The 24,655-nt window shown below is 48.1% G+C and overlaps 13 protein-coding genes across 13 annotated transcripts; 8 read left to right on the top strand and 5 right to left on the bottom strand.

Annotated features, from left to right (window-relative positions):
• Nucleotides 1–62: 62 nt before the first annotated feature.
• N7487_001449 (pyridoxamine 5'-phosphate oxidase family protein) lies at nt 63–917 on the bottom strand (the record flags this gene model as incomplete). Its single annotated transcript, XM_056869197.1, has 2 exons — nt 63–802; nt 854–917. The coding sequence occupies 2 exons, from the start codon at nt 915–917 to the stop codon at nt 63–65; spliced, it is 804 nt and encodes a 267-aa protein (XP_056733981.1).
• Nucleotides 918–1,356: 439 nt separating this feature from the next.
• On the top strand, nt 1,357–3,292 carry N7487_001448 (aminopeptidase P family protein; the record flags this gene model as incomplete). Its single annotated transcript, XM_056869196.1, has 10 exons — nt 1,357–1,510; nt 1,568–1,732; nt 1,799–1,959; nt 2,010–2,351; nt 2,449–2,492; nt 2,545–2,578; nt 2,636–2,857; nt 2,908–3,026; nt 3,080–3,206; nt 3,263–3,292. The coding sequence occupies 10 exons, from the start codon at nt 1,357–1,359 to the stop codon at nt 3,290–3,292; spliced, it is 1,398 nt and encodes a 465-aa protein (XP_056733980.1).
• A 682-nt stretch (nt 3,293–3,974) lies between these two features.
• N7487_001447 (protein serine/threonine kinase activating protein nimO) lies at nt 3,975–6,087 on the top strand (the record flags this gene model as incomplete). Its single annotated transcript, XM_056869195.1, has 3 exons — nt 3,975–4,472; nt 4,588–5,910; nt 5,968–6,087. 3 exons carry the CDS (start codon nt 3,975–3,977, stop codon nt 6,085–6,087), a joined length of 1,941 nt encoding a protein of 646 aa, XP_056733979.1.
• Nucleotides 6,088–7,684: 1,597 nt separating this feature from the next.
• N7487_001446 (3-methyl-2-oxobutanoate hydroxymethyltransferase ECM31) lies at nt 7,685–8,845 on the top strand (the record flags this gene model as incomplete). Its single annotated transcript, XM_056869194.1, has 2 exons — nt 7,685–8,149; nt 8,222–8,845. 2 exons carry the CDS (start codon nt 7,685–7,687, stop codon nt 8,843–8,845), a joined length of 1,089 nt encoding a protein of 362 aa, XP_056733978.1.
• Nucleotides 8,846–8,962: 117 nt separating this feature from the next.
• On the bottom strand, nt 8,963–9,635 carry N7487_001445 (ubiquitin-like protein ATG12; the record flags this gene model as incomplete). Its single annotated transcript, XM_056869193.1, has 3 exons — nt 8,963–9,022; nt 9,089–9,288; nt 9,377–9,635. The coding sequence occupies 3 exons, from the start codon at nt 9,633–9,635 to the stop codon at nt 8,963–8,965; spliced, it is 519 nt and encodes a 172-aa protein (XP_056733977.1).
• A 365-nt stretch (nt 9,636–10,000) lies between these two features.
• On the bottom strand, nt 10,001–10,463 carry N7487_001444 (uncharacterized protein; the record flags this gene model as incomplete). Its single annotated transcript, XM_056869192.1, is given in 3 exon segments — nt 10,001–10,231; nt 10,249–10,338; nt 10,356–10,463. 3 exon segments carry the CDS (start codon nt 10,461–10,463, stop codon nt 10,001–10,003), a joined length of 429 nt encoding a protein of 142 aa, XP_056733976.1.
• Nucleotides 10,464–10,738: 275 nt separating this feature from the next.
• Nucleotides 10,739–11,250, bottom strand: N7487_001443 (uncharacterized protein; the record flags this gene model as incomplete). Its single annotated transcript, XM_056869191.1, has 2 exons — nt 10,739–10,763; nt 10,811–11,250. 2 exons carry the CDS (start codon nt 11,248–11,250, stop codon nt 10,739–10,741), a joined length of 465 nt encoding a protein of 154 aa, XP_056733975.1.
• A 507-nt stretch (nt 11,251–11,757) lies between these two features.
• On the top strand, nt 11,758–12,577 carry N7487_001442 (uncharacterized protein; the record flags this gene model as incomplete). The annotated part of the gene is made up of 3 exons (XM_056869190.1): nt 11,758–12,368; nt 12,399–12,462; nt 12,524–12,577. The coding sequence occupies 3 exons, from the start codon at nt 11,758–11,760 to the stop codon at nt 12,575–12,577; spliced, it is 729 nt and encodes a 242-aa protein (XP_056733974.1).
• Nucleotides 12,578–12,702: 125 nt separating this feature from the next.
• Nucleotides 12,703–13,780, bottom strand: N7487_001441 (uncharacterized protein; the record flags this gene model as incomplete). Its single annotated transcript, XM_056869189.1, has 2 exons — nt 12,703–13,159; nt 13,215–13,780. The coding sequence occupies 2 exons, from the start codon at nt 13,778–13,780 to the stop codon at nt 12,703–12,705; spliced, it is 1,023 nt and encodes a 340-aa protein (XP_056733973.1).
• Nucleotides 13,781–14,974: 1,194 nt separating this feature from the next.
• On the top strand, nt 14,975–15,994 carry N7487_001440 (SIR2 family NAD-dependent protein deacylase; the record flags this gene model as incomplete). Its single annotated transcript, XM_056869188.1, has 2 exons — nt 14,975–15,311; nt 15,375–15,994. The coding sequence occupies 2 exons, from the start codon at nt 14,975–14,977 to the stop codon at nt 15,992–15,994; spliced, it is 957 nt and encodes a 318-aa protein (XP_056733972.1).
• A 467-nt stretch (nt 15,995–16,461) lies between these two features.
• Nucleotides 16,462–18,970, top strand: N7487_001439 (uncharacterized protein; the record flags this gene model as incomplete). Its single annotated transcript, XM_056869187.1, has 13 exons — nt 16,462–16,579; nt 16,642–16,675; nt 16,727–16,776; nt 16,826–16,920; nt 16,972–17,117; nt 17,171–17,354; nt 17,414–17,483; nt 17,534–17,920; nt 17,986–18,293; nt 18,345–18,445; nt 18,498–18,670; nt 18,724–18,886; nt 18,943–18,970. 13 exons carry the CDS (start codon nt 16,462–16,464, stop codon nt 18,968–18,970), a joined length of 1,857 nt encoding a protein of 618 aa, XP_056733971.1.
• Nucleotides 18,971–20,009: 1,039 nt separating this feature from the next.
• Nucleotides 20,010–20,408, top strand: N7487_001438 (uncharacterized protein; the record flags this gene model as incomplete). Its single annotated transcript, XM_056869186.1, has 2 exons — nt 20,010–20,022; nt 20,188–20,408. 2 exons carry the CDS (start codon nt 20,010–20,012, stop codon nt 20,406–20,408), a joined length of 234 nt encoding a protein of 77 aa, XP_056733970.1.
• Nucleotides 20,409–20,480: 72 nt separating this feature from the next.
• Nucleotides 20,481–23,923, top strand: N7487_001437 (putative SNF2 family helicase/ATPase; the record flags this gene model as incomplete). Its single annotated transcript, XM_056869185.1, has 2 exons — nt 20,481–23,462; nt 23,516–23,923. The coding sequence occupies 2 exons, from the start codon at nt 20,481–20,483 to the stop codon at nt 23,921–23,923; spliced, it is 3,390 nt and encodes a 1,129-aa protein (XP_056733969.1).
• Between the last annotated feature and the right edge of the window lie 732 nt (nt 23,924–24,655).

The raw sequence follows: 24,655 nt of genomic DNA, 5'->3' as shown, positions 1-24,655 counted from the left end.
TGAGACGCGTTGAAACATAAATTCATATTATAAATTGGTCCAATCCAGCCTTTGTCTAGTCCTCAATGCTGCTCCTCAGCCGGCAGCTTCACCTTCACTGCATCTTCCGCCAGAGCTCTATTCTGACTGTTCTTGCTAGCGATGTACGAATTAATATACTCAGGCACTTCAGCAACCTTGCTATCACCACTTGGAATCGGGGTCCCAAACGTTTCCCAGACCGGAACAACACCAGTCCAGACACTGGAAGTGACCTGCTCGTTGCCTGAGTCCTTACGCTCATCCGAAACACCACCATCACGAATCTTGCCACTGCCATCCACGATCTTTACCTTTAGGATGACAGTCGACTGCATCTCAGCACGGTCCGGCGGCACACGCGAGTGATCCCAGCGGTCCGCGAGAACAGAGTTCGTGATCAATTTCATGGCCCAGAGCTTTTCTTCCTCGTCTGTGACGAGCGTTGCGTAGCCGTGAAGGATGGCAGAGCGGTAGTTGTAGCTGTGCGAGTTGGGCGTAAGCGACAGGATCAGCCCGTCTACTTTGCTTGTTGCCACGCAGATGGGGAGTCCCTCGCCGTCGCTGCAGTTGCGGGCTAGATTCATAATGCGCGAGCTGACATAGCCATGGAGGTAGCAGTCCAGAGGCTCGTCGATGCTCGCGGAGGGAAATTCGAATGATCCCATTTGTCCTATCATTGGGAGGATTGCGGGGAATGGGTCATCAGGTCCAGGGTTGAAGGACACATGGAGGACTTGGGAGTCATTTATGATTGAATGGATTGGACCTAGGTCATACGTGGCTAGAATATAGTCTTAGTAGTTGACTTCGTATTTCTATGGTTATCTCGTACCTCGATGCTTGTACCGGTTGGCAGTGTTGGAAACCTTCTTAGGGTAGGTCAAGGTTCGCCCCATGATGGATATGATAATTTACAGAATGCGTCTTGAAGTTAAGTGAAGCAAGAAGTATGTGACGACGAAGTAAGCATTTAAGTAAATCCATCGATAGATGATGAATCAAGAGTGATCGGATGAGTTAGGGCAGCACGCCTTCAAACACCTATTTTAGCAGGTCCATCCGCACCACTTTTCCCCACACAGGCTAGACTGGAGTATATTGACAGGGCGTGTAAGATCCATCAAATCAAGAACTATGTATACGACAGGGTATAAGAGTGGACAAGAGAAGGGGTCTCCGATGCCAAACGCACCCGAGGTGATTGGCCCACACCGCCGACAGGACCGTAAACCTGGCGATAACAACACCTCCAACCGTTTACTCTTATCAACTTATTTTTTGGAACCTTGAAGCATGGCGGCATGCAGGTTTCTTGTTCGCCAATGCGCGGTCCTTATGCGCTCATCTCGGCCTTTGAGTCATTCATTGCGCCAATTGCCTAGATGCAACCCTCTACCTCGCAGTTATGCTACCTCCGTGGCCGCCGCGGAACTCAAATTCGGCCAGCCGCTGCATGAGACGCATCCCCACATCCTCAGCCCAGGCGAACGTGTGTTATTATCTGTATATATGCTGTCATTTATTTAGCTGATCGTCTTTTGTCTAGTTACGCCCGGAATTACCGCCCTGGAATATGCACAACGTCGATCGAAGCTCGCCAACAAGCTACCCAAAGGCGCGATTGCGGTGCTGGCTGCCTCGGAGGTCAAATACCGCGCGCAGGGCATATTCAATGAGTACCGCCAGGATTCCAATTTCTTTTACTTGACGGGTAAGTTTGCTCAGCAGACTGGTGATGCCGCGGAGGACACCCACTAAATGTTCGCGCGCCGGATAGGATTCAACGAACCGAATGCACTCGCGATCATCGGGAACGACGGCTCTGGGGACAACCATATCTTCCATTTATATGTGCGGGAAAAGGACCCAAGGGCAGAACTCTGGGATGGGGCGCGCTCCGGCACCCAGGCTGCTGTGGATGTCTTCAATGCGGATGAGGTGCGTTAGCCCAAGGATTAGATGAACCATCGCGCTGACACCGAGAACAGACAGGAAACATTGAACGCATCGGGGAGATTTTGCCCAGTATTATCCAGGGAGCGACAGAGGTTTACTCGGACATCCCCACATTTGATGGCTCAAGATCATCCTTGAATCGGTATCTGTATGGGCCAACAGTCGCGTCGGAAAAGCTGAAGAAGGTTATCGACAACCGCAGGGTTAAGCCTTTGAAGCATCTGCTCAATGAAATGAGGGTGTTCAAGAGTGAGAATGAGGTTGTACAGATGCGCCGACTGGGACAAGCGTCAGGGAGAGCTTTCACCGAGGCTATGCGGCAGGACTTCACTCGAGAGAAGGATCTTTATTCTTTCCTCGAGTACCAGTTCAAGGTGAACGGTTGTGATACAAATGCTTTTGTCCCGGTTGTTGCGGGTGGCGAGGTAAACTTTCCGACCTTCAAGGTTAATTTGATACTAACTGTCCTAGAACGCCTTGGCTATTCACTACACTCGAAATGACGATGTATTGAAGTTCGTATGCCTTTTCTAAACTATCGCAGAACTCTGCTCACATTGAATCCAGGGACGGTGATTTGGTTCTCGTTGATGGCGGTGGTGTAAGTTCTCTATCTAAAATCCACAATCACAGTTCTAGGACACTGACCGAAATATAGGAATGGGGAAGCTATATTTCCGACATTACTAGAACATGGCCTGTCAATGGCAAGTTCTCCGATCCCCAGCGGGATCTGTACAATGCCGTGCTCAAGGTGCACCGGAGCTGTCTCGCTCTGTGCCGTGAGACCTCCAATCTTTCTTTAGACAAACTCCATGGCATCGCCGAGAATGGATTGAAAGACGAGCTCAAGTCGCTTGGCTTTGATCTTTCTGGCAATGTATGCATCCAAATTCCCTCCACGTGGAGTATTCTGCTGACTCTGACTAGGCACTGAACACCCTCTTCCCGCACCATCTAGGCCACTATGTTGGCCTGGACGTCCATGACTGTCCTGGGTATTCCCGAGGCTATGACCTGAAGGCAGGGCAATGTATAACAATTGAACCGTTCGTCCCCAGCCTCTTTTACCCCAGACCTGAAACAAGCTAAAATATGTTAGGGGTATCTATGTTCCCAACGATGAACGATGGCCCGCCCACTTCCGTGGGATCGGAATTCGCATTGAAGATAGTGTTTGTGTCGGAGATGAACACCCGATTGTTTTAACCCCTGAGGCTGTCAAGGAGGTATGTTTCAAACTTTAATATAGCCTTACTTTAAGTCGGTTACTAACTTGTACTAGGTTGAGGACATTGAGGCACTGCGTAATTAGATGTGATGTATACAGTAGCCGTCAGATTTCTCAAATTCCCATGTACAATAGCATAAGGCTTCAAAATATCATATTTGGGGCTCTTTATTTTATTTCTTCCAAACTATAATCTACATGTTTGAACGTATCCTTGCCTAGATTCCTTTGTGGTGGCTGGTCTCAAACCCGTTTGGGGGCTGATCAGAAGGCTGGTCCGGGGGGGTTGGAGATAATTGGACATTTTTAGCAGTTACCTCTGAAGAAGATAAAGATTGGATCAAATAGCCCCCGGGAATGAGATTGAGAATGAAGTAGAGAAGGAAAGAAGGTCGAAAAGAATCCTAGTCGCGGTTCAAAGAATGCAATGTTGATGTTCATGCTTCGCGCGCTGCCGTTGGTTGTCGGGCCTCCGCCCAAAACAAACTGAGCTCCACACCACACGACTTGCTTCTTCTTTCTTTCCTCCTCCAGGTCTTCCACCTCGTCTTTCTCTTCCCAACTCTTAACGCACCTCCGATCTATTCCTTTCTCCTTTGGCCCCTTCCTATTGTCTCTTGGGATACAATGTTCATTCTCTGATCTCCTCTAGCCCTCGAAAGACGTGTAGCACGCGTACTTTTCACCGAGTACCCCTCTTTGATATTTGACTACTGTAACTGTACAGCATCTACACGCGTTCTCAACCCTGGGAACTGGTTCCCCAATGGCAACTGTCTTTGTGCCTCCTTCGCCACGAAACTCCATGGCCATGGCGACTCGTCGTCCACTCGCAAACGTGCCGAATGCAACAAATTCTCCACACAGGGCAGGGCTCTTGCCAGTTAAACGAGCTCGCTCTAATCAGATGGAGATCCCGTACGGACAACCACCGCCGAAGAAACAAGTGATGGAGAACACCGAATATGAGACTCGCACCAAAACCTGCCAGAACACGAACCCGGAGTCGAAGCTTTTCGCGCGGCGGTCGAATAATGGGAACCCTAGCGCGTTTGAGAAGAAGCTCGTCGCAGCCAGGGAGAAGGAGCGTCAACCGCAGGTGAAACATGTCAAGGCAGAGAAGGCTCCGGCAGATACCATGGACTCCATTCGACAATGGCAGCGGCACTATAGGAAGGCGTTCCCTCAGTTTGTGTTTTATTTCGATAGCATCCCCGAAGATGTTAGACGGCGGTTCTCTCGCCAGGTTATTGCTCTTGGAGCTGTAAGTTATATTGCCCCATAGAACTTCCAGTCGGTCTTGGTTTTGACTTCATGTCACCCGTCTGCATTGACTGAACATCTTCCATTGGCATCTTCTCTAACTCATTTCAATGCAGCGTGAGGAGAAGTTTTTCTCGCGTCTAGTGACCCACGTTGTTACTTCGCGTGCGATTCCCCCAGAATCAGCCATTCCAGCAGAACCGGAGTCGACTGCCGACGCTAGCAATGACGTCCAAACTGTCAACCCTTCTCTCCTCGAAAGAAATGGCGAGACTCAGCTACATGCTTCTTTGAAAACCGAGACACGTCGTGACCAAGGCACCATGGACATTCTGCAAAGGGCTCGACAGATGGGCATGAAAATCTGGGCGTTGGAAAAGCTCCAGCGCATGATCACTACCATCAATGACAGTGACATTGGTGCACAATATGAACAAGCCGCTCGGAACAAGGCCGCTGGAGGTAACGCTGTGAACGGCAGGGGCGAAAATGATCTTTCTCGTGTTCTTCGCCAGGAACTTCTCAATGGACCTTCCGATCGTGATCCATTGGCATCGATGGAAATGATAATGTTCAAAGGACCATTTGTCTACATCCACGACATGAACGAGAAGACCAAACCAGTCATGGTTCGGGAATACTCCCGAGTCGCTCGACGCCAGGATGGATCTTGGCCACAGTTCCGAAGCGCTCCCCTCGGAAAGTGTCCATTCATAGATGAGCCCCCGAGCAGGAAGGAATATGACCGACACCGCTTGCGCCAACTCAACAAAGAGAAGAAGGCTGCCTCTCACAAGGCGGACGGAACTCGTGATGCGAAGCCAAAAGCAGCTGTGCAAGTTCAAGCCCCCGAATCTGTGACCACAACAGAGATCGCACATTCCCAGCCATTGGCGAAACAAGAGGATCGTGTTTCGCCTCCAATTCAAAATGAAATTCAAAAGCCAACATTTGATGAAACCCACGAGCGAAAGAGTTCTGAAAGTTTCATTCCTCCCCATTTCCCTCGCACTGGGCCCTTCTATACTGGACGTGAGCCTGCTGCCTCAGGTGTTCAGCCGTCGAATATGACATCCGCAATTCGCTCACAAATGATCTCATCTACTGCCGCAGCACCTGGCGCGAAAGCCGGGCTCAGCAAGGAGGTTCATGGACTCAAGCGAAAGGTTCTCGAGAAGGGCACCGGCGGGTTTGCAGCGGGGTCGATGGCTGCTCCTCAGCGTCGTGGTGAAGGGTTTACCACGGTTCCAATGAAGACCAACATCAATCCCCCTGGAAAGCCCAACCTTGTCAATGAAAATGAAGCAAAGCAATCTGAGGCGGCTGGCACAAAGAGACAAAGGGATGACAAAGATGAGCAAAAGAAACCCGAACGCCGCCGAGATCCCAAGCCTGGCTATTGCGAGAACTGTAGGGACAAGTTTGATGATTTTGAAGAGGTATGGTCTATGTCGCTCTGTTGCTTAGCTCATTATAGATATTGACCAGTCTTTTAGCACACCCTGACTCGGAAACATCGCCGGTTTGCTGCAAACTCGACGAACTGGGCTGAACTTGATGCATTACTCTCCGAAATTCAGCGTCCTCTCAAGGGCGAATATGAATATGATGAATAGATTTGCTGTTTCTCACAGCATTCCATGATTTGCTTTGGACCTCGGCCTCTATCCGATACAACGTCCCATCCAGGTGCAGGCCAAGCTTTTATTTTCCAGTTATCTTTCTTCTGCACGTTGCAATTTTTATTTCCGTCATGCCTGATTCGGATCTCACCTGATTCGGATCTCAAAACCTCGCATAACCATACCCTCGGCATCGACACATGCATGGTGGCGTTTTTTTTCTTTCCTCTTTTTGATTTACCATGCATCAGCAGTACCAGTAACCAGTCCCTCACCGACGGTCTGACCTGCTTGCCTTGACCTCGATGGAGATCGTCCACTCCTTTACATCTTTTTTTTTCACTTTCTTCGAATGTATTCAATATCCGATTTTAAACCAACATCGCATCACCTTCGAAATCGTGAGCCGACCTCCATCAACCGCCGACGGCAATTTTGGATACTTGCATTTCTCGTGTTGTACCAAGAACAACTCATCGTCGACGCTGTTTGCCACATGCAATCAGCTTGTCCTTTACGGTCTTTAATTGTGGCCGGTTACGATATACCGAAGGTATAATGAACGATTTAGCATGGACTGAAGGGTTCCTAACCTTGCATTGCATTCCGTTCTAACAAATCCTTATCCCCCTTTTTGGTCCTACGGGGCCATATTTTCTATCAACAGCTTTTCCTTGTGTCTTTTCACCGGTGGTGTGTTGCTTCCCGATGGCTGGGGCTTGTTACCCAGCGGAGGCGGCCGAGTCTAAACAGAGACTTTTCCTTTCTCGTGACATTACTTACCTGAATAAGCATTTATTCGACTCGATGATCTGTATGCAGTTTGTATCGTGCTAATTGAATCGTCTGCTATCAATTAAATTCTGAGCTACATGTAAACCAACATCAGCCCATAGATGTAGAAAGTACTTGGTGTACGGCCCCTCACTTAGCCCAATGCGGTAATCACCTCGGCGAGACGTAAACTGCAGGCGGTGGTAGTAGTGCCAGGCGGTGAGCACAAAGGAAAATGCATCCCAAAGCTTCCAAGGCTGGTATCAACATAATAAAAGCTTGATATGGAGTATTCCTTTCATAAAGAGACATTTATTACACTTGGGTATATACGTAGGCACCAAATCCAACTAAATGCACCGTTCCTGAATCCAATTGCCTACATAACAGCCCCGCAAATCTCGGCACTCGGCCCCGTAATCAGCGGCAGTAAATAAGATCTTCACCTTCAGGAATTTTTGATGCTCCCATCTACGCCGCATAACCCAGCACGTTAGTCCGGACAGAAGGATATCTGAACATACAAAACCGACAGCTCCGGACATATTCCTCATATACAAACCCGCAAGCTCTTCGGTTTTTCCTCTCGCGCGACCTGAATTGGAAACCTTCAGTTCGCCGCTGAGGTCATCGCCATTCCCTTTGTTATCGCCACTTCTACAGCTCCCATGAGATACAACTAGTGCATATAACAGTGTACACCGAGGAACTATTGAGATATATACTTACTGGACATACACAATCTCGGTGTTTTGATATCGTGCCGTCAGGTGCATTGCGCCACTCCGTTTTTTTTTCATAATCACACACCCACACAATGTCCGCGCCTAGCTCTGCGTTACGGCGCACAGCAATCGCTTCTTCGTCGCTGCTGAGGACGAGAGTCATCCCCGCTACCGCTATTCGAACACAAGCTACACACACCCTTCTCAATTCCCGTTGTCCTGCCCTGTCCTCCCACGTACCGACCCCACACTCCCTCTCCCAAACCCGACATAGTTCCTACTCCGCGCCAACACCCAGTGAGAATGGAAAAGGGCGAAAGAAGGTTACTATCCAGACGCTCCAGAACATGCATAAAAAGGGGGAGCCGATCACGATGCTTACGGCGCATGATTTCCCCAGTGCTCATGTGGCAGATGCGTCGGGGATGGATATGGTCTTGGTAGGGGATAGTTTAGGGATGGTAGCTCTTGGGCTGGAAAACACGACAGAGGTCATTATGGAAGAGATGATTCTGCATTGTCGAAGTGTAGCGCGGGCGACGAAAGCCGCTTTCATTGTAAGTTGTCGGGATTCCTTGACTGGCCAGCGCCACAGTACCATGAATTAACAAGCCGTGTTCCAATTCCAGATTGGAGATCTACCGATGGGGTCATATGAAGTCTGTGCGGAACAAGCCATTGAGTCATCTCTGCGCCTGATCAAGGAAGGCCGTGTACACGGCGTCAAGCTGGAAGGGGGTCAAGAACTCGCGCCCACAATTAAGCGCATCACACAAGCCGGTGTTCCGGTAGTAGGCCATGTCGGTCTCACGCCACAGCGTCAGAATGCCCTCGGTGGCTTCCGTGTGCAAGGCAAGACGGCTCTCGGCGCGACGAAGCTGCTACGCGATGCATTGGCTATGCAAGAAGCTGGCGCGTTCATGCTTGTGCTTGAGGCGATGCCGTCGGAGGTTGCATCGATCATCACGCAGAAGCTGCGGATCCCGACTATCGGCATTGGTGCTGGGAATGGCTGCTCTGGACAGGTTTTGGTGCAGGTTGACATGACTGGGAATTTCCAGCCTGGTCGGTTCGTGCCGAAGTTTGTTAAGCAGTATGCGGATGTTTGGGATGAGGCTGCGCGTGGTATTTCGCTGTATCGCGATGAGGTTAAGAGTCGGGCGTTTCCTTCAGAGGAATACACGTATCCGATTCCGAAGGATGAGCTTGCTGGGTTCCAGAAAACGGTGGATGAGGTCTTCCGGGAAGCATGATGTGTCTGGTTGCCATCTTTTTCTTATGACCATTTCTTGCATGTTCTGTATTAAGCATTGTCATCATCATTTGTACATAGCATCATTCAGCATTTGCGCTGGTTGTTCATAGCTTGCTCAGCCGAATGCTGGCGTCATTGAATAAGCGACGATCAATTGGTCGTCCGTCTTAAAACACTATTATGAAGTTAGCTTTTAAATTGTCATGTGTAGATATGGTAGAATAGTCGAGTTGACACTTACCCTCCATAGTCCACCCATTCCTTCATCCAGCCCCGGCGCAAACACACTATTAACATAACAAAAGACAGAATCGGTCTCTTTGCAGTCCAGCTTCTTACGCAGAAACTTGACAACCGTTTCGAATTTCTGAGAAGCGCTAACCTTGAACACGCGGTTTTTCAGAATCGGTGCTGACGGCAGAGGCTGGAAGCGAACAGTAACTGAATCATCGTTAGTTGAAATCTCCCATTTGTTGACATCGCGGTCGTCCAATCAACCCAAAGCTCGTCGGAAAAGGCGGGGTGTTACCTTTCCCCGAATCAATACTCTCCACGTCGGCGAGTGCCTGGTGCGCATCACGGGGTAAATTGGTTAGCATGACCGATGCGGACATATTCATCGGTAGATCGGCGCCATGGTCATCATCTGGAATCGGGGCGTTTGCGGAGCCGTTGGGTGGTGTGCCTGAGCTCTGGGGTTGGCGCGGGCTTGGGCGATGGCTGGGTGTGGTTTGTAGATTTGTAGTTGAGGGGCTCTGTGGAGAGTGTGTTGGAGAAGTTGGATTCATTGTGTAAGGTGGTACAAAGAGAGGAAAGAGAAGGAGAAGGGAGTAGATGGAATGGGGTAGGTGGAAGTTGGGAGTTGAAGGTGGGGAAGATCTTATAACGTTAGAGCTTGGCCCGATCTACGCTTTGATTGTCAACACGAGCTACCTAGATACCCAAGTATTCAACCAACCTTTTAGGGGTATCGCAGGTATAAACTGACTTCATATAAACACATCACATGAATTTCATCGGGAACCCCTTTTTATCAAGTTCACTCAACTACAGACGTTGAAATCTCAGAGATACCATCTTCTTTCCTACATCATCAGGTCACAAAAAAGTGGAAATGGGCAAGCTTAGAGCATATATGAAAGCGTGCGGGGGCTTAAATGGTGACAAGACCCCTATGGAAACCCGCCTCGAAGAATCCGGGGAAATAAATATTCTCCAAAGATATCGCTTGGTGGAACACTGGAATGAATACGAGTATAGGCCTCCGAATATCTCGCACAAGCCTCTGTTTGTAGAGGAAGACCTCCGAGAAGTGGTTCAAGAGGAGATATCTATCAAAGAAGGACCCGACAGCCTCATCAAAGATTCTCAAAAAAAGACTTGACTTTTTGAATATTCAACACTGGATTCTAGCGCAAAGATGGTGGCATTGCCGATCCTTGCTACAGGATGGGTTTCAACTAAGCGTGTTTGAGCTCTGGCGGTCTCATGCTAGGTGGTATATGCACCGTGTGCTTGTTGAAGACTGTGCTGGCCGAGAAGGATGCTGTGCTCGTGGATGTGGCTGTTGTCGTAAGCGCAAGATTGATCCTATGCGCAAGCTTGGAGTTGGTCATTGTACTTTTGGCTATGGATATTGTTGGAGATTTCGCGGCTTTGATATTTCCGAAGAAGATAAGAAATCACTGAGGAATTTCGTAAAGAGGTGGGCGGTCTTGCTCGGCATTGGAACACGCGAGTTACACCAAGCTATTAGGATTCAGGGCTTCGGCACCAAAAAGGAATAAGTCTAGCTGATTGAACTCAACACACATGTTGCTACTTTATTTGGAATGATACATATGTACCCCATATGTAGTCTACAAAGCAATGTCCTATGAAGAACTCCTCATTACATCCATGAATAAATTATTGGTCTATAAAGCGTTTGATAAATTGATGTTTCCTTTCAATTCTTACATACCGCTTTCCATTAAGTTTGCCCTCTTTTCTAGCCTCCTTTCTGGCCTCTGTCTGACCCTTCTTTATAGAATAAATGCCCACCCACTCGTCATCAGCGAGCTCATTTGTCTGGCCAGAGAAAAAGGCGGCTCCGTCATGAATAGCGTTGCCACCAACCTGATCTAGATAATCGTAGTTTGCTTTTTGGCCGAAGGGCGTCACATCTTTTCGCTGTTGCAGCGGTTGTTTGATCGGTATATCCTTTGGTTGACATGCGCTGTGCAGGAATAACACGCTGACCCATAACCTAGCTGCCTTCCCATTCCTTCTCTCGTCTGACTTAGGTCTCCGGCCCGCCTCCGCGCGGGGCAGAAGTGTTTCTGCACACGAGTCGTGTTCTACTCCGGCGACGTTGAACTGCGTTGAACTGCGGCGGATCGTAACGCTGGGTAAGGACCCCATTTTATATCTCTATCATCTAGCTTAAGATAAGTAGTTCTATAACCCAGATGTCTACCTGAATAAATAAATGTATCAGGACACGCTGCCTATGGGTTCTTCAGCTCTAAGCGGGTGAACTATATGCAACTTGGTCTCCCAATGCCATGCCCGAATAGATAAAGTGAGCGGTGCCAGTTATCAACATTTAGAAAACAGAAGATCCGACGTTATATTGATAAACCAAATAAAAGGAAATATTCAATTATCTAGAGGAACCACTTTGATATCAAGTAGGATGCTCCAAAGATACGTACGTTCATAAATAATGCCGTATCACGTACGTACTAAAACGACGATGTATACGGCGTCAACAATCCCATATTCTCGGACCAGTCGCATATGCTCGGACTGAGACTTAATTCTCTGAACACACTTGCTACACGAAGTATTCAACCAAACCGAGGACTCCATATTCATTTCCCTCTCAACACGACTACTCCCATCCATTCCTTTATCACTCTATCAACCATGGCGTCTGTCTATCACGGCCAGTGGGCTTTCAACGGCCGCAAATTCTACGTAACTACCTCTTCCGGCGAGGTCCACCCACGCGCAACGGATACCGAGCTGGATGTCCTTTTCACTGCACCAATTGGCCACCAAACCAACGTACCCGACTATCAAGACCACTGGTACGAAGCCCAACTTCTGCATTTCGGACTCGCGCCGACGAAGAGCAAAGCAGCAGCCAAGATGAGATTGATGGATGCTTTTCAGGACGGTACCCTAGAAATTCCAATGGAAATACTCCGGATTGAAGCAGACCTGCGAAAGAACTGGCTCAAACAAGACCTGGAATCCCATCTCCTAGCCAGCAGTTCCATCCGCCAACCTTCACTTACTCCTACCAACCCGGATGCCATGGAAATCGACACGCCTGACGATGCCGCCACCCAGAAGCCGGAGGGTGTTGACGAGAGCAGTGTTCTCGGTGCTGGCTTGGCCGGCGGAGCTGGTATGCAAGACAACCTGCAACTGCCCCATGCTCACCCAAAGAGAAAGGATGTTAACAACGTGGAGTTGCCGACCCGCCCTATGAAGACTGCTAGATGCCGTGGTGAGACTGGTGAATCCGACCTGTAGGTCCACGTCAATGTCAACCCGGACAGTGAGGCCTTTCACCAAGTTGAGTATCAAACCGTACCTCAGGTGCACCAGACTACTTATGGAATGGTAAGCATCTCTTTTCCTACACAAGAAACGAAGTATAAGCATCTCTGACTAAAGCACACAGGGAACACAGCTTCCCCCGCCCAGCCTAATGGGTGCCGACGGTGCGAGCGTTTAAACGGAGGTGAAATGAGCCGGGGACATGGGGGGAGGAGGGTGAATGAGAATTTGAGAATTTGAGAATTGTTTAGAGTCAAAATTGAGTCAGAGGAATTTGATGAACTTTCAGTTTATTCAATCAGTCTATGACTGTGAGTTCTCAATTGTAAAATCAGAGTAGTTCCCCTTAGTTTTCAACAAGCCGTGCCTTTGTGCATCAACAATGGAGAATTGAAAGGGCGCATTAACAAGTCCGATTGACTTTTCCCATTGCGGATCCAGATACCATGGCTTGATCAGCATGACCTCAAAGACTGTGGGTTGTTGAATCTGATGTAGCGGTATAAGCCAATCATCCAAACGATTTGTGACATGTGGATACAAATGAATGGTCAAGGTCTTCAGACCAGGCAGTTTCGTTGCGAGAACCTGGCAGCATCCCTTCCAACTTGGACCGCCAGGGTCCGGAAAACTGAGCTGCAAAGTACGAATCAGGCTCATGCGATGTGGTAGAAGTATATTCGAAAAATCAACGATTGTATCAGTGTGGTTAAAGAGGAACGTGTTCTTTTGATAGATGATATCAATGGCCTCCAAGTATCTGGTATACTACTAGTTGGTTATATTTGAACATTGATGGAAATATATGTACTCACACTCTTCGACAGGTTTGTAAAAGTGGTACAAAATTGACTTTTCTCGTATCAAAATTCCACTCGGAGTTTTCGTGATAATATGACCCATAGTTCATGTGGGTAACTGCGCTACCCACAGGCCGACGAGCAAGCGGTCCCCAGCAATGATGACTGCATGGACAGAAATTACGAGTTTCGCTGCATAAAATCCCAACAATTTGCTTCTGGAATCGTTTCCATTTGTGCTGGTTTGGTAGGACAATATGAAGCATACAGCTACAAAGATAATGTTCCCAAATCAGAAGTCGGACTTCGGTAGGTAGACATTCGAATAGAGGAGACTGGGTTTGTTCGAAGGTAGATTGCTGCTCGCGTCGTTTTGAAAGTTTTGAAAGTGATAATCGCCATCCATGACTAGTTGAGTGGACTTGAGGTTTGAGATGTTTATTGTTCGGAAGTGGTGGAGTGAGTGGCCTGGGGCGGGGTTTTGGAGTGAGGTTTGTTAGGTCGTGATTTTGAATCTGGGATTTCTTTATCAAGGCGGATTTTCTCCCATCCAACTCATCGCCTATGTTCAAAGGTACCATTCTTGAAACTGATAGAAAGTGAAGCTAAAGGTCGGGAGGACGTGTTCAATGATATATTAACTAAACGCGCGCTAACGTTACACGCACGCGTTTGATAAGGCTGAGCTTGTACCACCAAACTACATATGTACACCAAGAAACAAATAATTTGTACATAGCAAATCACCTCTCTGATACAAACCTTCTCCAGTCACGTAAAGAAGATAGTATCTGCACTAGATTATGTTTCTTTTTGACCAAGCTCTAAACTTGACGACCCAAATATATATATGCTCGGTCTCATACATCGCGAATTTGTAACCAATTGCTGAAATCCAATAGGCAGGCACTTAGGCCTTTGAGAACCCCGCTTTAGCTGCCTATGCTGTAGCTGGGACTAGAGGGGTTGCCGTTGTCGCTGCCCCAGTGCTGGTAACAGCCCCAATTCTTCGGGTCTAGGATTCAACGCTGGTGGTGTTGCTGTAGGTATTTACCATTCCAAGACATGATACTCATCTAGCGGTAAGTTTTGTTAACCTTTTGCCACAGGACAAAGTGCAGGTGCAGGTGGTTTGGGTTCGGTGGCTGTAAATGGCGTTGTGCAGGCATTTGGTCCGCTCACTAGTATGGGAAGTGCTGGGTTTGTCCGGTTTAAGGGCAATGGGATTGGCTGAATTATTTCTGTTTGGTTATCCTACTCTATGTAGCAAGTAGGTTACCTCTTGCTGTATTTCCAGAGTACTCAGTCTTGAAAATGAGCTTGGATATCTTTAGAGGCTCTTGGTTTGAAATATGCTGCATAGTTCTACTAGCGAGGCTTCTACAACTTAGCAGTTGATTAGGAATGCAATTTCTCTTCTGCATTGAATCCCTTATTACGTACCCATATCGAGTATTAGTTTCAGTAATATATTTTTATTGGATTGGTAGACCTGTCTAGGAGAATAGAATTGAACTATAATATACTAAAATTGACAAGATAACTCCTGCTAAACTGTAATTTTTTTTTGCTCTCCCGGGACAGAAAGAAAAAAAGAAATATGATACCAGTAAATTAACCCTTAATAAATACTAATGAAGTGATTGGGATGTCTGATTGTTTATTGTGACGCCTTATAGATCAGGTGTTGATGCGGTATAAATTCCCCGCGTCTCCACTTCAGCTCCCTTCGATAAGCTCAGCTCTGCCAACTTCACCCCTGTCACACAAAGGCCATGGCTTCAGCAAAAAGCGTTGTGCCAGCTGCTGACCTCCAGTCATTTACTGAATATCTGGGAGGCTGCAAACGTATCGTTGCTCTTCTTGGAGCTGGAATCTCAGCATCATCAGGCTTGCCCACCTTCCGTGGCGCAGGCGGACTCTGGCGTTCCCACGATGCAACCTCCCTCGCGACTCCAGAAGCCTTCGATGAGACCCCTGGTCTGGTATGGCAGTTTTACAGCTATCGACGACACATGGCCTTGCAGGCTCAGCCCAACAAAGCACACTACGCCTTAGCGGAGCTATCGCGAAGGAATGAAGACTTCATCACTTTGAGTCAAAACGTTGACGGTATGAATGTACGGCGAGACATTTTGTTTTTCTTGACTAATAAATCCCTCGCGTTTCTTCTAGGTCTCTCCCAGCGAGCGGGCCATCCCTCAAAGCAACTACACCTCCTTCACGGCACTCTGTTCAACGTAAAATGCACCAATTTTTATTGCAACCACAGCGAAGACAATTACACAGACCCCATAGTTCCTGCCCTCGAAATCCCAAAGAAGAGTTCAGGCCTCAACCCCTCTGCGACCGACAAGACTGGCGAGGAAGCGTCGAAAGCGATCGTAGAGGCACTAGATGAGACAAGCAACGAAATCGACATATCCGATGCCAGCAATCCCATCGCCGCAGTGAACAGAAAGGACCTACCTCAATGCCCGAAATGCAAGGATGGCTTGCTCCGGCCTGGAGTTGTGTGGTTTGGAGAACCCCTACCGGAGAAAACGCTCAGTACTGTCGATAAGTGGATCGCGGCGGGTCCGATCGACCTATGTTTGGTGATTGGCACCAGTGCGAGGATCTGGCCGGCTGCGGGGTATGTCCATGAGGCTCGTTCACAGGGTGCCCGAGTTGCTGTGTGTAATATGGACCCCAAGGATACACCGGGTGAGCTTCATTACGGTGACTGGTTCTTCCAGGGAGATGCGGGTGTTATTTTGCCTGAGATACTCAAGAGCGTTATTGGCGAGATCTGAGCTTTTATGTGGGTATTGATGATTGATATGAGAACGGCGAATTTTGATATTGGGATTTTGCACAAACTGGCGATAATGGGACACATGATGGGCGATAAGGAGTCCTGGGTTTCATAGAATTTGCTATTTTTTGCTATTTTAAGGTGGATCGATGGAGTTTTACCATTTTCATCAAAATATTAGGCCAATCGCAGAGACTCCGAGATACCAATGCCGTATACAAATGCCGATCACGCCTCGGGTACTCCAATGTAATAGCCCCATAAAATGGCGGAATTAAAAGATCTACAATTGCAAATGATTGGCCTGACCTTGGGAATCTAACTATATTGCCATGCGGGGTATACGGAGCTTGCATAGAGACATTTAAGACATGTAAGGGGCTGATATTTAAACATTCAAACATTTAAACTCGGACATCCCCTCTACCAATTGTAACCCAATTGCAAGACATCCGGAAATCCATAATGAAGTCGACAAATACAGTACCCCAAAAACGAAAGAAGGTAGAGAGCGATGACGAGGACGAGATTGTCAAAGATGGCAGCCTCACATCGGCTGCGGAGAATTTCTTCGAGGCGCTGTGTATGTGATGAAGGCACCACGTAGTCCATTCGACAGGTTGGAAAGGCTAACCTTTCTCGCAGCTGAGGCCGGCATCACTCACTGCTTTGTCAACCTGTGAGTCCCTGTATTAACCACTAATTTGATGTGTTTTGACCGATCCGATAGGGGGAGCGACCATCCCGCGATGCTGGAAGCCATGATCAAGGCTAAGCAAGGTGAGTACCGGAGATATTATTCAAACAACCAGGGCTAAATTATGGTTAGAAAACAAAACTAATTTTCCAAACATCATTACCTGTCCTTCTGAGCTAGTTGCGCTATCAGCTGCACTGGGATATGCCCAAGCTACAGGAGTTCCGGTAGGTGACTGTGTCCATCATATCAATTGATATTCGCTAACTTCTCGCAAGCAATGCGTAATTGTCCACGTTGACTGCGGCACTCTTGCTATGGGACAATCCATACATAACGCCTCCGTTAGCAGAGTTCCTGTCCTGTGCTTTGCTGGCCTAAGTCCTTTTACCCAGAATGGCGAAATGCTGGGTTCCAGAACAGAGTAAGCTAGCGCATGACAAACATTTTACATTGCGACTACTAACACTACTACAGATTTATCCATTGGCTACAAGACGTACCCGATCAAGCAGCGATTGTCCGACAATACTGCAGATACACAGGTGAAATCAAGACAGGACGCAATATCAAGCAGATGGTCTCGCGAGCTTTGCAGTTTGCTACATCTGATCCTAAAGGCCCCGCATATCTAATGGCTGCGAGAGAGGTACTCGAGGAAGTAAGTATTGACAGTCCTCGCATGAATTAAAATGACTACTAACCAAATCTGCTTTGCAGCGTGTGGGAAAAGAAAGCCTAGACGGGGAGATTCTCAGTTCAATCACTCCAAGTGCATTGCCAGAGCAAGGTAAGATGGTACCCATCCAATCTATAACCTCACATCACTGACAACAACAGAGGTGGAGTTAATTGCCAAGTCGCTCATGGGCGCAAAACGACCGGTTGTTATCACAAGTTATCTTGGTCGGAATCATAAAGCACCGGCCCTCTTGGCTGAGCTTTGTGATAAGCTTCCAATAACCGTCGTGGAGATGGTGGGCTCGGACGTTTCTCTGCGAAGTGACCATGAAGCATACCGCGGTGTTACCGTCACTACTCATTCGGAGGTTCTTGAAGCTGATGTTATTCTTATTCTTGATTGTGATGTACCTTGGATTCCGACTGCTGGGAAGCCTCGTGCGGGTAAGGATACCCAGAAAGCAATGTTCGATCATGTTCTGACAGGTGCTGCAGGCACCAAGATATTCCATCTAGATGTCGATCCGCTGAAGCAACAGATGCCACGTAAGTTCTCATATCGACAGCAGGTCTGACCCTTGCCTACTTTCCTGCTAATAATTATATATCAGTCTTTTCAATCAACGCCACTCGCAAGCTCAAGGTTGGCTGTGGAATTGCGCTTGAGCAAATTAATTCTTTCCTAGATCAACAGGATATCAATCAGGCCAAGTATTCCCTGCAGTTTGAGGAGCGTTCAAAGAACTACAAAACCTGGAGGGAAGCCCTACACGCACTTGAATTGCCATCGGAAGATGGTGTAGTCAGTGTACCATACCTGACATCAAGGCTGCGAAATTCTCTCCCGAAGGACACTATTTATGTTTTGGAGGCTGTAACTAATGCCGGACATCTCATCCACCATTTGAACTTGACAAAGGTATGAATGTACTCATTCCAAACGGCTGCTTCAATACTAATGAAATTTCAGCCCGGAAGTCTGGTTGCTAGCGGCGCAGGTGGTCTAGGATGGGGAGGTGGTGCAGCGCTGGGCGTCAAGCTAGGCAAGCCCGGTTCATTCATTTGTGCAATGTAAGTGTTCACAACTGTCAGAGCACATATCAATTATCTAATAACCACCCAGCGTCGGCGACGGAGTCTACTTATTCTCACAGATGGAAAGTGTCTATTGGATCGCTAGACGCTACGATATCCCTTTCCTCCTCATTGTGCTCAACAACGGCGGATGGAATGCACCAAAGGTGTCTGCGCTTCTGGTCCACAAGGAGGGGTTATCGTCGAAGTCAAATAGACGAGGTCAGTCAGATTTAAGCTAAATATATTTTGCACAGTGAGCTGATTTACCGCAGATCTCAATATCTCGTTCGACCCTTCTCCCGATTACCCCGGAATCGCCACTGCAGCCGGAAAGGCGTGGGGTAAGACAGTTACCACGCAAAGCGAGCTTGATCCTGCTATCAAGGAGGCGACGGATGTTGTTCAGGGTGGGAAATGTGCTGTGATTGAGGTTTCGTGAGTACATAGGTATAATAGACCTTTACTGACTACCAGCTGACCTTGATATATAGTGTTCCGTCTATGTGGAAGGAGAACTAGCGGAAAGAGTTAGATGGGCGATTGGGGAAGCCGGTTCTTATTTTCCAGCTCCACGAGGAATTTCAGTCATTTGTGGGTGCTCTATGCTGAAGCTGCGATATCACCCATGCGTGATATAATACACAAATAAAGAAGTCAACCCAGGCATACCAAGGTCAGTAAACGGACCTGATCACATAGCGGGAACGGGAAAGTAGCTCCAGGCTCAAGGACTCTTGGAAGATGTTTGGTTTCCTTTCGCTGTTTTTAGAGGGCAAAAATGGATGAATTACTCAAAACGAGTAAAGGAAGCCAGTAGAATTTCCATTTTCTCAAAGTTGACAACCCAGAGCTGGCTGTGTTCATCGATAGGGGAGTTTCTTTAGGTTGGATTTGGATGGTAGCAAATGAGCGGTTAATGGTGAGCTCATATACCTTGACCTTCAACACTGCTGGATCATTCTGGGCACTATAGGTATATTGGTTCAACATAGCTGCTCATGACCAAAAACTAGAAGGACCAAGCGTAGCGAGATAGCCTTCAAATGCTGCAGTAGAATAGAACATAAGAGGCAGCCCATGATTTCAATTCTCTCGACGTAATGGTGGTGATATTGTGTTTCTGGAAAGAAGACAAGAGAGATAGAGTTAGGTATGGTGTTGAGCTGAATGATAGTGATGAACTGAAGAGTAGTGTTGTTGAAATGAAGAGATAGATCAAGGCGAGAGTAATCTGGGAGTGAATTTATAAATGGAGAAGGACTTGGCATCTGTCAACTGTAATTTCCATAATCTGATCATGTAGATGACTCGCTCGAGGTGATTCCGGAAGACACTATATCTTTTCCATATATAGCCTCTGATAGCTACCTGCCAATGTGAGCCCAAAGTTCAAAGTTCAAGGTAGTGAAAGGTTTCCATAAGCGAAGTGTGCTCTGTATCAACACACGTAGTGGTCCAAAGGGGCATGGCTGTTAAAAACGTGGATCATTGAGTCCTCACCAGGTATTTAGATATTTGAGAAGCATATAAGCGACCTCGTCTTCATGGACAAGAAATAATGGTTGCGGATAGTAAGTAGATGTGCCGGTTTATAGTCAAATGTGCCTGGCTGCCTGAGGCATCATCCGTTGCTAGGCCGACGGCAAAGCAAACGATAACCTTTTGGAATCGATAACGGCCATTTTCCCTTTGATGTTTGCAAACCCCCACCATCGACAAAACACATCGGATTCAAGGCATCATCCAAGGGTCAGTTCCTCCCATGCTGCTGAATTCGTTAGTTTTCTTTTGGGACTTGAAATTCCAATTCCCAGAGGACCCCAGCCTCCACGGACTGGTCGAGCTCGCACACAGAACACAAAGAACACAAAAGACTAACGTCAAATTCCAGTGCTCTGAGATTCCTCTTCGCGTCTTGATGCCCAAAGATCAGATTATTCCAGCCTTGATCATCTAGTGAATTCAAAGAAAGCAACTTATTTCCTACCTGACAAGATACCATCCAACCCACACCGCTCGTTAAAACACGATGGCTAGAGAAAGCACCGCGCCAATGGAGCCCCTCACCCCAGGAGGAAATCCAAACGCTCAGCGTCACCCCGCACATGTCCAGGAACCTGAATTCGGAAAACCCTCGCCGATCGGCCCCCCACAACACAGATCAAACCACCTTTTCAACATTCCGAAGCCAAATCAATCCCGTGCCGAACATCATCGACCCGCCCCTCGACCGCAGCCACAACAGCAGCCACAATCGCGCCATCAAGGGCAATCGAGTGCTACGCCTCACGCTTACCGCCAACCGGGCACGTCGGGTGCCCCATTCGCTACGCCGTCGGTGAAGCGAAGCGAGCCATGGGACCCATTCAAGCCGGTGGCACCATCAGCCTACAATAACCCCCGCGGAGGATTTCAACACGGTGCAGTGAGTATCAAGCGACCTGAAAATGTCACCTGGTCAACTCCTCGGGCCCCTAGGCCTATCTATCAATCCAAGCCTGTTCCACCGAAGGTCGGAGGCGCGTCGAAGAACATACAAAAGTTCATTGATCTCACACGCGACGACACCGATCCTGCTCCAAGAGCATCGGCCTATGCGACGCCGAGCTTCGGGGCCATGGATATGAATGGCTACGTGGATACGGCTATGGCAAATGAGAATATCAAGGCTTTGCTTGAAGGTGCATTCGAGGACGAGGAGGACAAGGCTGAGCCGAAACGTAAGGGCAAGAAGAAGAAGGGCGGAAAGAAGTCCAAGAAGACGACACAGAAGAAGCAGAAAGATGAAGTAGTCGTGGACAAGAAGAAGGAACAAGCGATTGACGACCTTGACGATCTTGCTGCTCAACTTCAAGGGGTCACGGTCAACGACCCGAAGGAGAAAGATGCCAAGTCTGAAGACGATTCATCTGCCAAGGTTGAGCAAGACGATAAAGTTGCCAAGCTAGATGAAGAAGACGAGGCAGAGGAGGAGGAGGAAGAGGAGGAGGAGGAGGATGACTCTGACGATGAAGATAAGGGGATCATCCCAGGCTTAAAAGTTACCCTTCTTCCCCATCAAATTGAAGGTGTCAGATGGATGAGTGATAAAGAGACTGGCCGAAAGACGTCCAAAGGAATATTCCCCAAAGGTGGAATCCTTGCAGATGATATGGGTTTGGGCAAAACAGTGCAAACGATTGCTTTGCTACTCACAAATCGCAAATCCGACCACGAAGACAACGATAAGAACACCGAATCCGAGGGCAAGACGACCAAACTGCCCCCGAACTGCATTGCCTCCACTCTGGTGATTGCGCCCCTTGCACTCATCAAACAATGGGAGGCGGAAATCAAGGACAAGGTCGAGCCATCCCACAAGCTGAGTGTTTGCATCTATCACGGTACAACACGCGCAAAGACTTCGACGACGTTGGACAAATACGATGTTGTGATCACAACATATGGAACCCTTACCTCCGAATTCAACTCATCAGCATCAGACAAGGCCAAAAAGGCCGGCATTTTCGCTGTTCATTGGTACCGTATTATTCTTGACGAGGCGCACACAATCAAGAATCGTAACGCCAAAGCCACACAGTCAGCATATGCATTGGATGCTCAATACCGCTGGTGCCTGACAGGAACGCCACTGCAAAACAACCTGGATGAGTTGCAGAGTCTGATCAAATTCCTTCGGGTGAAGCCCTATGACGATTTGGCTGCATGGAGAGACCAAATCAGTCGGCCTTTGAACAACGGCCGTGGAGGTCTCGCTATTCAGCGACTACAGGTCTATCTGAAGGCCTTTATGAAACGGCGCACGAAGGATGTCCTCAGGCTGAACGACAATGTGAAGCCTGGTGAAGAAGGCGAAGATGGCAAGCCAAAGAAGTCTTCTAATGGATTCCACATCACCAAGCGTGAGGTCATTAAGGTGTCTCCCGAATTCATGCCTGGGGAGTTAAACTTCTACAAACGTCTCGAACAGCGGACGGAAAATAGTCTTGAGAAAATGATGGGTGGCGCTAAGGTCGATTATGCTGGAGCCTTGGTCTTGCTGTTACGTCTTCGCCAGTCTTGTAACCACCCAGACTTGGTCAAGGGTGATTTGGCCAAGGACAAGGACATTCTCTTGCAAAATGGCAGTACGAGCAGCCAGTCAACACAGTCAAAGCCGGATGATCTTGACAGCATTGCCGATCTTTTCGGGGCAATGAGCGTTGTCGCAAAGAAATGCGATGTTTGCCAAACGGACCTGAGTCCAAGCGAAATCAAGGACGGTGGCAGTCGATGCGGCGAATGTGAAGCCGACCTGAATACCAATGTTGTGGGCATAGATAAAAAGAAGAAAAAGAAGTCGAAGAAGAGCCACAAGGAGCTTGATGTTCCGGATTCCCCATCAGCCCGCAAATCCGAAGCGCAAATCGCTCGTTCTCGCAAAAATCGACGAGTCATTATTGACAGTGACGACGAAGATGAAGAAGAAGGCGATTGGGTCGTACCTGACGACCAGCGCAAGATGCCTAATCTCGGTAAAGCAGGTGGTTCAGACGATGAAAATGCTGAAGGAGGTGGTGAATGGCTCGTTTCGGACGATGAAACCGATGATGAGATCGAATCGCCCTCCAGAAGGAAGAGCAAACCCATCGTTCTGAGCGATTCTGAGGATGAAAGCGATTCCGAAGCAGACGACATCTACAACGAAGAAGGAGAAAATGGAGAGCTTCCATCCACCAAGATTCGCCATCTTATGCGGATTCTCAATCGCGAGGCACCGGACTTCAAGTTCATTGTTTTCTCCGTCTTTACATCTATGCTTGACAAGATCGAGCCTTTCTTGAAGAGTTCCAATATTGGATTCGCCCGCTACGATGGTGGAATGGCAAATAATCATCGCGAGGCCAGTCTCGAAAAGCTCCGAAACCACAGTGGCACTCGTGTATTGCTCTGCAGTCTACGTGCCGGTGCATTGGGTCTCAATCTGACAGCCGCTAGCCGCGTCGTCATCCTGGAGCCCTTCTGGAATCCCGTAAGTTGCAATGTTCTATAATATATTGCGTATCGTGCTAACCCTGGACCTAGTTTGTGGAGGAGCAAGCCATCGATCGTGTCCATCGCCTGAATCAAACTGTTGACGTCAAAATCTACAAGATGGTCATCAAGGGTACCGTGGAAGAACGCATTGTTGCCCTACAGGACCGCAAGCGTGAACTGGCCAATGCTACTATCGAGGGCAAGACTGGCGCTGGCAAGCTCACTGTGCGCGACATGATGGCTCTCTTCGGCCGTGATGCGGAAGCCCGATTCAAGGATAACCAAAGCACCCTGGACTTCAACCAGCCTACTCGACTGCTGAATGCCGGGGATGAGACTGAGCCTGTCCATTCTTCCTCTCGGGAATCAACACAGTCTGCCCCACGCAGCCGGGGAAATGAGGCCCAGGCTAACCGACCACGACATGAACACTCGGTTTACGGTCGACGCTGGTAAATTATCAGCATGATACGAAATTATGAAACGATAATTGGAGAGAACTTTGGGGAGTCCTGGTTGGCGTAAGGAACGTGTTTAAAGTCTTTTTGCTAGATTTATCTCATTTCTTGTTTGATATTATATCTTATTGGTTCATCTCGTACATCTCCTGAACTTCTTGCTAGTATGTCGAAACATTCATCTCTAGGTCCTTCATTCCCCATTGTTAGTCTGGGGCTGCTACAGACCAAAGAATGGTGGAACCTTAGTCGTTTCATGGCTGGCCTCACGCCTCCCATGTATCCGGAAACAATGCCCGCGAGTCAGATTGCCGTCCAATTTTAGATATGGCGATTTCACGATGGGGCTCGGCATTGTGGTCCGATTGGGATACTTGCGATCCTGGATATTAATTACCGTGACTATGAATAGGGGTGTGTCAAGCTCCACTGCAAGGGTACGATACGTTGCCCTTTTATTGATACTCGTGGGGAAACTAAGTCGACTTTTACGATCCATTCTGATCTCATTTCGATTGATGCCTGGTACGGCCGGACAGAAACTAATTGAGAACCCAGTTGTTAAATCCAAGCCGTTTTTCATGTCGCCATCCAACACTTCTGTCACAGACTAACTGAGAAGACCACGTTTCTTTTGTTGAATGTGTGGGGTATCCCCATTCGAGCTGAACTGATTCTCGATGGGCCGGAACAGGTACCTCCTTGCCAGGTTCTATGGTTCGGGTCCAGA

Source organism: Penicillium crustosum, assembly GCF_028827405.1.
Source record: "Penicillium crustosum strain IBT 35664 chromosome Unknown utg000001l_segment0_segment0, whole genome shotgun sequence".
NCBI lineage: Eukaryota > Fungi > Ascomycota > Eurotiomycetes > Eurotiales > Aspergillaceae > Penicillium > Penicillium crustosum.
Note: the sequence above shows the minus strand (reverse complement) of the source record. Positions and strands in the feature narration are given on the sequence as shown.